General features: G+C 37.7%; 1 protein-coding gene across 1 annotated transcript in view; it reads right to left on the reverse strand.

The window, feature by feature from the left end:
* Positions 1-1,195: 1,195 nt before the first annotated feature.
* Positions 1,196-14,241, reverse strand: part of COL4A4 (collagen type IV alpha 4 chain) — a 155,261-nt gene continuing 142,215 nt past the window's right edge. The window contains exons 42-45 of the mRNA XM_044669450.1: positions 9,489-9,605; positions 6,824-7,012; positions 5,409-5,695; positions 1,196-4,588 (exon numbers count right to left, since the gene is read on the reverse strand). Coding sequence (XP_044525385.1) covers positions 4,325-4,588; positions 5,409-5,695; positions 6,824-7,012; positions 9,489-9,605 — 857 coding nt within the window. The 3' untranslated portion in view covers positions 1,196-4,324. The remainder of the gene's footprint in view (positions 4,589-5,408; positions 5,696-6,823; positions 7,013-9,488; positions 9,606-14,241) is intronic.

Raw genomic sequence — 14,241 nt, forward strand, 5'->3', positions numbered from 1 at the left:
CCAGAGTTCATTCATGGTGAGAATGATAGGATCCCCCTACAGCTTGACTCATGGGGAAGTCACGACTACCCCACATGGTATAGGGATTCAGGGTACTGCAATTACAAAAACCTATCTAGAATAAGGGTTCTTGAATTTTTTGAATGTCACAGATCCTTTGGGCAGTCTGATAAAATCAATGGATCTCTTCTCAGGATAATGTTTTAAAATGCATAAAATTAAATACTTAGGAAAACAAAGGAAACCAATTATATTATCTGAATAATACATATGTATACATATACACATATATTTTAAACCAAGTTCACAGTCTCCAGTTTGTGAGCTCCTGATACACATACACATATACATAATAAAACATATATATATATATATATATGTGTGTGTGTGTGTGTGTGTGTGTGTGTGTGTGTGTGTGTGTGTGTGTATGCATCCCTGATATAGAACTTCCTAGAGTCAGGAAGACTTGAGCTCAAATATGGCCTGAGATACTTACTAGCTATTTGATCCTAGGCAAATCACTTAACCTCTTTTGCCTTAGTTTCCTAATCTATAAAAAGGGGATAATTTTAACATTTACCTCCCAGAGTAGTTGTGAGGATCAAATGAGATAATAATTGTAAAACTCTTAGCCCAGTGTCTGGCACATAATAAGTGCTATATGTATGTTTGTTATTTATTATTAAGTAGGACAATCTATTAAGAAAAACTGCTGGGGTTAAGGTTGAAAAATCAAGAATTAACCAACAAATGTATTTGAAAGAGCACATAGGGATCATAACGAAGGCAAATATATAAAAGCAGACCTGACTAGAGCTCACTAAGCTGTGTGACATTGGGCATTCTTGTACTACCTGCTTCAGGGGGTTTCTGTTGAGGAAAGCACTCTGCCAACAACTAAAACACTCTGGAATGGGAGGATCTAATCATGAAACCCAGCTTCTTCCTCTGAGGAACTGTCACAGTGAAAGGGAGACTGAGCAACTGTTCTTTTGAAATCACACCTTTTTTTTGTCCTCAGATACAAGGTGACTTCATTTTTTCTGCTTTTCCTATGAAAGAGTCTGTATTTTTTCCCCTCCCTTGGCTTCTTACAGATGAAATCTTCCCTCTTAACCATTTTAAGAGCTAGGTGAAAGGTGAATGACTAATTTTGGCTTGGGAAGAATATATGGGAACAGACAGACCAGAGTTGTTTTTGGAGACCATCATAGTATTTTATGGAAGACAAGCCAGGTTGCTAGATGGAAATATAACAGCTTTCACCGTCAATTGCTGAATTTTATCACCGGGTAGACATTATGTGTTGAGAGATTTTCTAATTTTACAGCCACAAGTTAGAGAAAGTGATACAATTTATTGCACATATTTTGCATTCTTCCTCATGAATCATTAAATATTTAAGCACTATAAAAATTCAAGCATTTCAAGTGTGTGCACCAGTCAGCCTTGGTGTTTTTAAATGCATTATGCAGAGTGCTGAGCCTTGAACAGCAAGGATGGTTGCAAAATACAAATTTCAATTCAGATTTTGTTCAGTTCTCTGCAGAACTTCATGGCATTCTCACCACGGGGAATTGCAGTCATCTTTCCAGTAGAGTGACTTTGAGAATTGAAATCCAAAATAATGGAATGCTAAAAAGCTTTTTACAAGGGAGGGTTCAATGGGGTGGGGGTGGGGTATGAAGGAAGGAGGGTACATTTTATTTTAATCTAGCAAACTTATTTTGAAAAGAGAAAGGAAAGTACCCACACATAAAAAAATAAGTCAATAAAGAATCTTGGGCATTAGCAAAAGGAACTCCCATAGTACATAAAGACCTTTCCCTGGGGATTGTGTTCATTTCTTTTCAGGCTGTTGAAAATCACAAGTTTTTGTTGTTGTTGTTGTTGTTGTTGCTTATTTGTTTTTTTTGAGATACTGATGCTGGTTTGGGAGAGTGAGATGAGACCTTAAGATACAGGTATTTTGAAGGATTCCAAAAACTCTGTTCCAGACACACTACAGATCAAATTGTTCCCTGATTTAAGACTTTATTTTTATGTATTTGAAATAGAAATAAATAGAATGTTGTAAAGTCCATGTTAAAATGTTTGACTTCACATGTGATATGCCTATATCTCTCTGTTTACTCCACATGTGTTAGAACCAATAATGGGCTCATAAAAGCCCATATTCAAGCACTCTGAAGTCCTTTTAAAGAGGCTTGCCAATTGGCAATGGAAAAAATGATTTATGAAATTAAGTTCTAGAAATATATCTAGGTAGTTTTCTTTAACAGGAAAAAAATATTGAGATAAAGCAAAAGGTTAATTATAGATTTTTTTAGTTGACATTGAATTCTGGGTACTCTAAATACCTAATTTGATCAGCCATGGCAAACATGTTGTCATTAAAACATATAAAATGTTTTTGTTATTGTTCTTTAAAAAAACACTTGGAAACATAAACCTGTGACATTTTATTTTGTAATTTAAGCTTTTCCTCTAAACCAAAAAAGACCTCAAAATAAGGATGCCACAGTCTTTGCTTCCATTTTTGATGCTGGATATCAAAAGCCCATCCATCACTAGTCCTAAATGTGGGGATCTTCCTGGCTCTCATATAATTTCATCCTCTACATACTTCAATTCTTTAAAGTGGACTCCTTGCCTTTCTTTTGTGGGTACTTTTTTCTTTAGGATAACTTAAATCCCAGTCTTTTGGAGTATCATTCATTGTGTCATGAGTCAATGATTATTTTTTTCTCTAGATTTCACAGACTAAAGTTTCTTTGGGATTTCTAAAAAGTCTAGAGACTATAATTTGTTGTTGTGGCAGGCCTTTTTTAGAAATGGAAATTAATTACTATTCTAAGATTTTAGTATTGGGATTCGGGATTCTTAGAGAAATGGAGACTGGATCCTTTGGTATACTGATGACTATACTTAAAAATTAAGACATAGACATGTTCTGAATTTTAATGAAAATATCATTCTGTCCGATGTCAAAGTGCTGCTTTGCCTTACTATACAAATATAACATTTGAGGATGAGAAATTTTGGAAAAGGAGAATCTAACATACAAACATAACATACATACATAAACATCTATAGTGGATAGCACACTGTGGCTTTCATTTATGAATATTTCTGTGTCTTTTCAGTGGCATGACCTTGGCCTAAGTGAATATGCTTACTTAAGGTTAATTAAGCCAACCCTTAATTTTCTCTCCATAATGATGGCTCTGCCAATTTTCCACATAAGGTACCATTAATGTAATGGAGAGAAAAGTGTCAATTATAAGATGTAAAGGAACTGGGCAGTCTTTCCAAGGGAGGGTGAGGAGATGCTTTGTATACAGTGAATACTCTTATTCTCTAACCCACTGCCACCTTCCCCCTGTGTGTGGCACCCCATTAATATGCACACACTTCAGGACAGACCATATCCCTTGCATGCAGGAAAATCACCTGTTTGGAAGTTTGGTGGATTAGGGGGTCCATTTTTATGAATCTCTGTCTTCATATTCATTAACAGCTTTTAGGGGCTTAATCCCTTATTGAATATACTTTTTTCCATAATTGCCACTTTTCAAAAGGGCTGTCAGAGTAGGCATTTCCATTCTCAGGGAAAAAATGCAAACGAGAAGGTAATGGCTTATGCTCCTCAGTGATGTTTTTATGCAAATGTGATGTGTTTCTGGGATATAGTGACTGTGAGCCTTCCTAGCCTAATGATCATTTCACCTTGCATGTGAACTATTAACACTGGTGGACTGGTTTCTTTGTGTCTTTGGATCATGGTTTCACGACCTTTTTAAAGTGCTTGGAGAATTCTATGATGATTTGAGGAAAACCTGGTACAATTTTTTAAAAACGATTTTCATTTTCTGGCTCTGTTGGATTACATTTTTTTCCTATAAAAGTCATCCATTGGCCTTCTTTGCTATGAGAATAACTGGCTTCAATAACTAGGGATTTTATGAAACCCATGAAAGAAGCTTCTGGTTAAGAGAAGGCACAATCAAGCCATTTGTGATTTCTTTGCCTTTCTATAAATAAGTATTCATGGTCAGTAAAGCCAGATCTTTCATCCTCCATAAGATGAAAAGCAATACCTGAGCTCTACCTAAATGGAGAGGTCCAGCCAGATCCTAGCTTTTGCTTGATCTGTACCAAACTGGGAAGGGGGTTACAGTACTGTCAGGATAACCATGTTTAAATCAAGGATTATTTGAAAAATTAAATCCCTGTAATAAAGCACCATTAGAATCTTTTAACCCAACTCCCTTCTTCCCCAAGGAAGTCTCTGTGTGTCATCAGCAAGGTGATGCTATACTCCTTAGCTATATTTCATGCAGACCTGGCATCTGCTGATCTTTTGGCGCTGTGCCTGTCCTTGTTTTAAGGTGTCTGGCAAAGGAACCGAGTGGAGCAGCAAGTCTGGTGGCACCGTGGTTAGCCAGAAGCTGTATTCATTAGCAAAAAAGTGACAAGTCCCCTGCCGCCCTTGGCACTCGATGAATGGCGCTGCCCTGAAATCTTCAAGGCAACTTCCAGGTGATGTGAGAGACTGGCCTCCTCCTTGATCCCCAGCCCCTGTGTGCTAAACAGACAACAAAGACAGCTGAAAAGTAGATGTCAGAAAGAGGAACCAAAAAGAGTGACTGCCAGAATGGCCAAACCAAATGCCAGGAGCAGCCTGATCTAACCCAGGGTGACAGGCTGGCTGGAATGATGCATCTTCCTCCCAACAAGATTATACCCAGAGCGAGTGATTTAACCCCATTAGCATGGCCCTTATAATATAACCTCACAGGGTGCTGATTCTAGGACAAAAGTTAAGGGTTTAAAAAAAAGAATAATAAATAATAGAATAATTGTTTATTATTCTATTATCTAAAATCCAGATAATAATTCTATTATCCAGAATAAAAGAAGACCTTCAGGAAGGAAGTATTGTTCACCTTGAGGAAGTGGAATGAGTTTCAAAAAAGACAATATACCTGTACCAACTCATTTCACAAATCCTGCCCTCTAGAGCAACAAAAAACCAACTTGAGGTACAAAATACCAATTTGACTTAACAGGCTAAGGCTCATAAGGGCTTTCTTGAGCTCTGTCTTATTTTAAACCTCCAAACCCTTTAATTCTAGTGCCTTCCCTCTGTTATTTCTTTCCTATTTGTTCTGTATGTAGCTTGTTTGTATATATTTGTTTGTCTCTCATGAGATTGTAAGCTCCTTGGAGCCAGGAGGGAGGGGGTTTTTTTTGCCTCTTTTTCACTTAGCACAGTACATAAATGTTTATGGATTTGCTGCTTCTGATATTTCAGAGAAATAATATTTCATCCTAGAATAAAAGAGTTGCAGAAGAACGGCACAAAATCCCAGGTCTTGAGGCAATGTTAGGGGGCGTTCACTTACCATAAGGAATGAGTAGCCTATCCAAAGGCTCCTCCATGTGGGTGGGCATGGAGGGATGGCTTGATCCTGACTGTGTACAGCCATCGCCTGAGTCGGAGCCTCGCAGACGGCGCACCGGCTGATGTAAGCTCGTATTTCATCTTCAGAGACGGGCTTCATGGGCAGAGGGGCAGCACTTGACAGCCAATAGGATTTGTCATTTCTTCTGGCATAATGGCAGACTTGGTTAATGTTGCAATAGGCGAATGGCATGGTGCTGAACATGGGAAGGCAGGACCCAGCAAGACCTAAGAATAAGGAGAATTTTTAATTTTTATTTTGAATATTTTCCCATAGTTATATATTTCATGTTCTTTCCCTCTCCCTCAAGCCCCCCTAACCTCCCTTAACCGACTCACAATTCCACTGGGTTTTACATGTATCATTGATCAGGACCTAATTCCATATTATTGATAGTTGGACTAGAGTGTATCGTTTAGTGTCTACATCCCCAATAATATCTCAATCAGCCCATGTGTTCAAGTAGTTATTTTTCTTCTGTGTTTCCAAGGAGAATTTTCTAATGTTTTTTCTCTGTCAACATTCCCAGCTTGCTAAGTGGCCTTTAGGAAAGGGGAGCTCAGAGGGATTATGACTGGCATTATTTCTGGCCCTTGTTTAAAAGATATAATTCTTGGGGGTGATGAAAAGGTGGCATAAAGCTTGCTACATCTTTACCTTAAAGTTCTAGAGCTGGAAGGGACCCCAGAAGCCTGTAATTGTGCAGTTGAATTTGCACTTGATATTCTGATGACCCAGGAGGGCCAGGGGCAAGACACAATGAAATCACATTCAGGTCCTTCTTTATCTTTCTCAGTGGCATTCTCCAAAGTGACCAAGTATTGAGGATACAAAAAATTGTAATTTGGGACCTTGCAAAACATTATTAATGAATCCTAAGAGACCATCATGTTTCATCTTCATATCAGGGCTCTGAAATATAGCATATTGCTAATTTGTCTCAAAAATGGTCTCCAAATGGCCACATATCAAGTATTGCCTTCAATGTGTGCACCATTGGGTACACTATTTTTGACACACAGCATTTCATGAATTAATTTTCTCTATATTTTAAATTTAAAATTTTATATTTAAGCAAACATGATTAGTGTTTTCAAGTGTCATAGAGTGGTATTTAATAAACATTAAGATTTATCAATTCTAGGAAGAAGAAAAGGTTAAGAATGGGAAAGAAAGTAAAACCAAAGAAACGAGAACATTAAAAATAATACCAGTGTGAAAAGCAATTAAAAGTTTTATGTTATAGCAAATATTTGTAATGTAACTTTAATGATTCTTATAAAAATATATGACTATGTCAATATCCACAGAATTAGATAAAGCAATTGTATATTTAGACTGCTGTAAAGGCTCACCTAGGTCTTGGTTATGTGCTTTCTCCTGGCCTTCCAAATACAACAAACTATATCCAGTCCACAGCTTGGGCATACCCTCCGGACAAGAGGGTTCTTTGTCTGTCTGACTGTGGAGAACCAGTAGGAATCCATCAAGGTATCTAGTCCCAGAACCTTTGGGTCCTGGATCCCCAGTCGGGCCAGGGGGACCTTGTGGTACAAAGGGGGAAAAAAAAAGGCAATCCAGCATGTTTAAACAAAAAATAATTATTTCATTTATGTATATAACAGATTAGTCTTACTGTACTGCACAACCACCATCCTCTCCTTGGACCTGATCCCTGAGCTTTCAATGGCAAGAATTCTTAACTTTGGGTATCATCTCACCTAAAATATGACCTTTTATGAGAAGCCTTTCCCAGGTCTGTATGATGCTAATGCCTCCCTCCCTGAGGTTATCTCCAGTTTATCATGTCCATATTTTATTTGAGGTTATTGTTTACATGTTTGCTCTGCCCCACCTCGTTATTAGATGGTGAGCTCCTCGAGGGGAGGGACTGCTCTCCTTGGTAGCCTGAATGCTTATCACCATATCTGACACACAGTAGGCACTTAATTAATGTTTGTTAACATGGCTTGGGCATGATGGTATAACCTATTGTCCTCCTCCTCCGAATCTTTTTAGAAGTATAAAACATTTAGGATCACAAAGAAAGTCAATTACATTGAAATCCAATATGATTTAAGTGCAATAAATAAATAACAAATTTATAAAATAACAGATATAATATATTTATCCAAAACAAGTTAGAATTCATAACTGCAGGTGAAGAATCCCTGTGCTATAATAAGACTGTCCTCAAATCCAGCTCACTGAAGGTGCCCAAATATGCAATCGGTCATTATTCTAAGAGTTGCTGCTTTATGGGGCAGTCCCTGGGAGTTGGTTCATAATGGGAGTTCAATACATAGCAGGAAGAGAGAGTACTTGGCAAGTCTCTGGTCATCCCAGCGGCTCTCTTGCTTTCAGAACTACCAGAGAGAGAGCAGCTATCCCAAATGCAATCTCAGTCCCTAATCCCAAATTCCCCAAAGTGGTGTCAGTGCATTATTTGCTTCTCATGCAGATTCTGCCTACGAAATACATTTACACCCAAATTATCCATTGACGTTTACACAGTTTTTTCTTCATGACTGTAAGATTGGGAGTTTGAGCACTGCTATTCCCATTTTACATTTGAAGAAAATGAGGCTTAGAGAATTCAGGGGACTCGCCCATCACCCATAGTGAGAAAGTGTCAGAACCAGGACTTAAGCAGCAACTAGTTGGCAGGAGTCCACTTGGTCCAACTGTCTCATTTAATTATTTTTTTTATTTTAAGATCTTTATTTTATTAATTAATTTAGATCATTTAAGAAATGAGAAAAAGAAGTCTCCGGGAGGTTTCATAATTTGTTCAAGGTCACCCAGGTAGATAGAATGAAAGGTGGTATTTCAACTTAGGTCTTCTGACTTAAAAGCCAGTCCTCTCTGAGGCAGCTAGGTAGCATGAATCTAGAGAGTGCCAAGCCTTGAGTCAGGAAGACCTGGGTTCAAATCTGACCTTAGACACTTATCAACTGTGTGACCCTGGGCAAATCACTTAACCTCCATTTCCTAGTCCTTGACACTCTCTTCTGTTACTAAAGGGCGCAGCTGGGTGGCCCAGTGGACTGAGAGCCAGACCTAGAGATGGGAAGTTCTAGATTCAAAGCTAGCCTCAGATACTTCCTGCTGTGTGACCTTGGGCAAGTCACTTAATCTCCACTGCCTAGCCTTTACCACTCTTCTGCCTTGGAGCCAATACACAGTATTGACTCTAAGATGGAAGGTAAGGGTTTAAAAAAAAAAAAAAGGAAGAAATGATACTAAAACAGAAGGTAAGGGTTAAAAAAAATGCTCTTTCTATCATACTCCCAAAATCAAGTTTTCCTTTCTCCAAGGCCAGCCCTCTATTTGCTATATTTTACTGCACTATATTAATAAGAATAAAATGGGAAAGTTAAACCAGTTGGCTTAGAGGCATGATCATAAAATTATCCTATTTGGGGGAAAAGCACAGTAATACCTCATGTTTCTTACTTTAAAAACTATTTTCCAATTTTCACTACATATATTTTCATTTTGGCTCAGAAGAGAACACTCTATTCTATGTTTTTTTCCAAGAAATATTTTAGTACTTCAGGAAAACTTTAGATGCTAATAAGTACTAGAAACTGGGAGCCAGGAGGATTGCGAAGGGCAGGAGGAATGACTGATAGCGCCCTCTTCTTCAGCATCACCTTTCCAATAGCTTTTGGCTGAAGCTCTTAGGGGTGTCACTGCAAGGAATGCCAAATGGACTGGCTTTTAATTATCCAGTAAAGCTAAAGAGTGGTAGAAACTGCAGACAGACACATCTCTGGGCTTGCTAATTGGCAGAGGGCTTATGAAACACGGCACTCGGTTCAGGGAATCCTCTGACAGGGCTTCCGGATGGTTTAGCATGAAGTGAAATTCTGGGTCCTTGTTTTCTTGTTGAAGCCTGGCTCCCTTCTATGGGCTTAGAGAAAATTCAGCCCTGGGAAGCTATTTGCATTTTGAGAGGTCAGCAATCTGGCTCAGATGATTCAGATCTACAACCCTCACAGCCAAAGCGAGCCTTACCTGGTGCACCTCCACAGCCTTCTTCTCCTGGGTCTCCTTTGTATCCAGGGGGCCCTGGAGGTCCCGGACCACCATCTGAGCCTCTTTGGCCATCCACGCCAGGCTCACCTTTTTGTCCTAAATAATAATTCATGCCATTTATTTTATATTATGTCTTAGATAAAGTTCAAAAGTATAAACCTTCTATTGTTCAGAGTCCCTGAGGATAACACTGCTGAACTATCTGGTATTTCCCAATTACATGTAAAAATATTTTCCCATTCTTTTTTTTTAATTTTATTTTAAGTTCCAAATTCTCTCTCTCCTTCCCACTCTCATTCATTCCTATCTGGTATTTTCCTAACTTTAATAATAAAAACCTAGTGACCCATTTCCATTACCCACACACTCCATTTATTGGGTTTTGAGCCAATCTTTAATGTCTAACTCCAATGCTACTTCCTCAAGCTAATTGTTTTTAAGAAATAAATCTACTTTTATTTTATTACAAAAATCACCTTATAATGCAACTCATCCAATAGGCAAGGTCTTGCTATGTGAAGTAAACTAAAAATTACATCATTTTAAATAGAATCCATAGTTGAAAAAATAATTTTAAAAGACCCAAAGAATAAGGCTAAGAATTTTAGGTGGATGAGATATTTGAGTGACTATATGAAGACATCTTTTGTTTAAGCTAACAGTTAACAGTAAACTTTGGTTAATATTATTCTTTCTTTATAGTTGAACATCTTTTAACAAAACTGACATTTGACCCTTCACAAAGAAGTTGCTATATTTATATTTAAAAAAAAAACATGTCTATGTTAAAACCAGTGGAAATGTGCAGTAGGCTATGGGGGTGGAGGGAAGGGGTGGTTGAAGGGGAAAGTAAAAACACGAATCATGTAACCATGAAAAATTTTTCTAAAAAATAAAATATTTTAAAAATTTAAAATTTAAAAAAATTTAAAAAACATGGCTAGAATGATTTCTTTTTCCCTCTTTGTATTCCTAGCACTTAGCAAAGCTCCCTTGTATGTACAAAGCAGGAAAATTAATTCTTTCTTATTCAATGGAATTATTTTAAGAGGATGGTTAAAATGTCAAAAAAATTGTTGTTGGGGGATGCTACATGGTTCAGTGGATTGAGAGCCACGCCTAGAGACAGAAAGTCCTAAGTTCAAATGTGGCCTCAGATACTTCCTTAGCTGTGTGACCCTGGGCAAGTCATTTAACCTCCATTGCCTAGCCCTTACCCCTCTTCTGCCTTGGGACCAATACACAGTATTAATTCCAAGACAGAAGGTAAGGGTTATAAAAAAATTATTGTTACCAATAATATTTCAGATGTTTTAAGAAGAATTAAATATTATATCTCTTATGTTATTTACTAACTTTGGTCTTTAATAAAAAAAATGCATCCAGTTATTCTTCGTCTCATTCCTTAAAATATATTGGATCATATTTCATGTTTGGATAAAAAATACTTTCAGAAAATGCTCCCCTTGAGGTTTCAAAAGTTGATCTCTCTCTGTCTCTGTCTCTCATTTTCTAGTAATTAGTTTAAGTAAGTCTCCACTAAAGTCCTGCTCTGATAACTCATCTTGGCATGGAGGTGTTCCTGGGTTCCTAGAAATAATGTCAGAGAGGTTCAAGGTCTGTAGAAAATGCTCTCTGGATCCAAGTATGGCAATGCCTTCAAAGAAAGCCACCAATACAGGGTCAAATATAATTCTTGTCTTCATATATATGAAGAAGTGAAAGTACTCTTTTTTTTCCTGATCATCACAGATAAGGTCTTGCTGTTGATTTTGCTCTTTCAAAATTGGAACTTGCCCCTTCCCATTTCCAAAAAGCAAATCCTACTATGGTGCAGCAATTTCATGATCTGGACTATTTATTTTGCCTTTCAACTTCCTCCATTAAATCTTTCATAATAACTTCCCATTCTTGAACCCTCACACAGAAATTTGTTTTGCAATCAATCAGCAAACATTTTTAAAGCACTTACAATATGCCAGCTATTAAGGAAGTCCTCATGTAAAATGAGTATTATAACTAATGCTACAAGATCGAATCTTCCCTAAATTCAGAAGCTCCCCTGGAGGCTACCACAGTGTTTCTGCACTCGGTAGGTGATTAATAAGTGTTTGTCAAATAAATTAAAATCAGTAGAGATAAGGAATGGTGTGAATTATAAATCAAGTTATTGAACTATAGGACAAGAATCAAGTCATGGGAATAGTGCCAATGAACACATGGGTAAATTAATGACATGAAAATGAATTAGGGAATGGAGAAAAATATAAGCAATAATAATGAGGGAATTGGGGTAAATTGGAAGGATGAGCCAATCCAAGGATTTGGTCAGAATTTCAAGATGGAGCCAAGAGATCATAAATTCAAAATGGAAGTATAGAGTCTACTATTCTCATTTATGAAATGGGGTAATCATAATTATAACACAATTTAAATTTTCAGAAGTAATAATGTATAAAAAGGGTTTTGCAAACAAACAAGTGCTATACAAATACCAGATGTTACTATTTAATGAGGATGAAAAAGAAGCTAGGAAATTGTAGAACCAAGGTAAGTTATATTGATTGAGAGAATGATGTGGGGATCAGGATGGTCAAGGAGTGAGCCCTAAAGTGGGGTTGAGAGTATACTGTGGGAAGAAATGATTAGAAGAATTAGACATTTTTATTGCAATCAGGAATGAGGTATGTATGGAGCTTAAAGATGCCAAAGAGGATCAGGAATGATGTAAAAGCAAAATTGTTATCTATAAATGTGAGAGTTCTGGATGTCACATTTTAGAAAGAAAATTGACAAACTGAAGCCTGTCTGGATGAGAGTGATCAAAATGCTAAAAGGATGGCAAAAAGGGGGGAAAAAGACCAGGTGAAGGAAGTAGACATATTTAGCTTAGAGGAAAGATTTTTCCTAAGTATCTGAAGGATAGTCATAGAGAAGATAGATTGGAGTTGTTCATTTTGGCTTTAGTTGGTACCCAAAAACCTAAGAAAAAAGAAATATTTGTAAGCTGTGTTGGGGAAAAGAGGAGGTTCAAAAATTAGACAGCACTAATGTTTGGGATCCACCCTTACCACTCCTGGGCTAAGGACGGTCCCTAGCCAGGATAAAAAAGGAGGAGGGTTGGGTGTGGGGCTAGCAACCCCACCCTGTAAAAACTACATCTGCTAAAGAAACTGCAACCTAAAGTAGGGGCAGCTGGGTAGCTCAGTGGATTGAGAGTCAGGCCTAGAGACTGGAGGTCCTAGGTTCAAATCCGGGCTCAGACACTTCCCAGCTGGGTGACCCTGAGCGACCCATTGCCTACTGGTTGTGGCCCTATGCTCCTAGAATGGAGTCCCAGGATAAAAAAAAATGTTTGGGATGGAGGAGACGGTGATAACTGACAACACGAAGAGGATAAAGCTGCTCAATTTGTGTTTTTTTTCTGTCTTCACTGCTATAGAAAAATGATCTTTGGATCATTGGAATAGACAAGACAGAATAAAAAATGACAAATAGGGAATGGACATCCAAAATAACTAAGAACAAGTGTAAGAAAGCACCTAGTCACCATATGTTTGGGTTCTGAAAGAAATGGCAGATATGATGGACAAGTCATTACCAAAGATTTTGGAAAGATTTGATGAATAGAAGCATATAGGGCTGGGAAAGGATAGGTGTAGGTGCTAGCCCAGTTTCTTTTTTTCCTTCCTCCTTCCTTCCCTCCCTCCTCTCCTTCCTTTCCATCCTTCCTTCCTTCCTTCCTTCCTTCCTTCCTTCCTTCCTTCCTTCTCCTACTTTCCATCCTAGTGACAACTCTAAGACAGAAAGGTAAGGGCTAGGCAAACAGGGTTAAGTGATTTGCCCAGGGTCACAGAAATGGGATGTATCTCAGGCCAGATTTGAACCCAGGTCCTCCCAACTCTAGACCTGGAGCTCTATCCACTAAGCCATCTAGATGCCCCTATCCCACTTTTCAAAAAAGGAAACAGGAATAAATTCCATAAACTGTAGTATAATGAGCTGAATCATTTTCACCTATTTCTAAGAAGCTAGACAGTAGATAGATTGCTGGATCCAGTCAGGAGGACCTGAGTTCAAATCCAGTTTCAGATATTTACTAGTTATATGACCTAGGGCAAGTTATTTAACCTCTTTTTGCTTCAGTTTTCTCACTGTAAAATGAGGACAAAAATAGCACCTACCTCCCAGGGTAGGATAAAATTAACATTTGTAAAGCAATTTAGAAATCCTAAGCTGCTATGTTAATGCTATTATTGTTGTTAATTATTATTATATTTCCTTCTCTTCAATTTTTTGGATTTTTTTTCCTATTGTTTATTGTATTTCTCTGTACTTATTTTGGGGATATTCAGCATCTCTCACTAAGCTAATAAATTTACTCTTTTGTCAGTACAGTGCCTTGCATGGTCTTGTAATGTTCTCCCCTCAATAAGATAAGAAGATTATTTCCTTAACATCTCACCTTTTTAATAGACATGATAAAAAATCTCTCTTATCTAGATTATATGAAGATCTATTCTATTCAGCTCATTTCACTGAACATTTCCTAAGTGTCTATTAGGTAATGGAGACAGGATAGGGAGAATGACCAGAGTTGCGATTTCACAGGTACAGAGAACTGTGGGGTAACTCCCTCTACCAATATAGTTCATCGCATTCTCTCCAACTCAGAGACAATGACGACTTCTTCTTCTTCTTCTTCTTCTTCTTCTTCTTCTTCTTCTTCTTC

Source organism: Gracilinanus agilis, chromosome 3, assembly GCF_016433145.1.
Source record: "Gracilinanus agilis isolate LMUSP501 chromosome 3, AgileGrace, whole genome shotgun sequence".
In the NCBI taxonomy this organism is placed as follows: Eukaryota; Metazoa; Chordata; class Mammalia; order Didelphimorphia; family Didelphidae; genus Gracilinanus; species Gracilinanus agilis.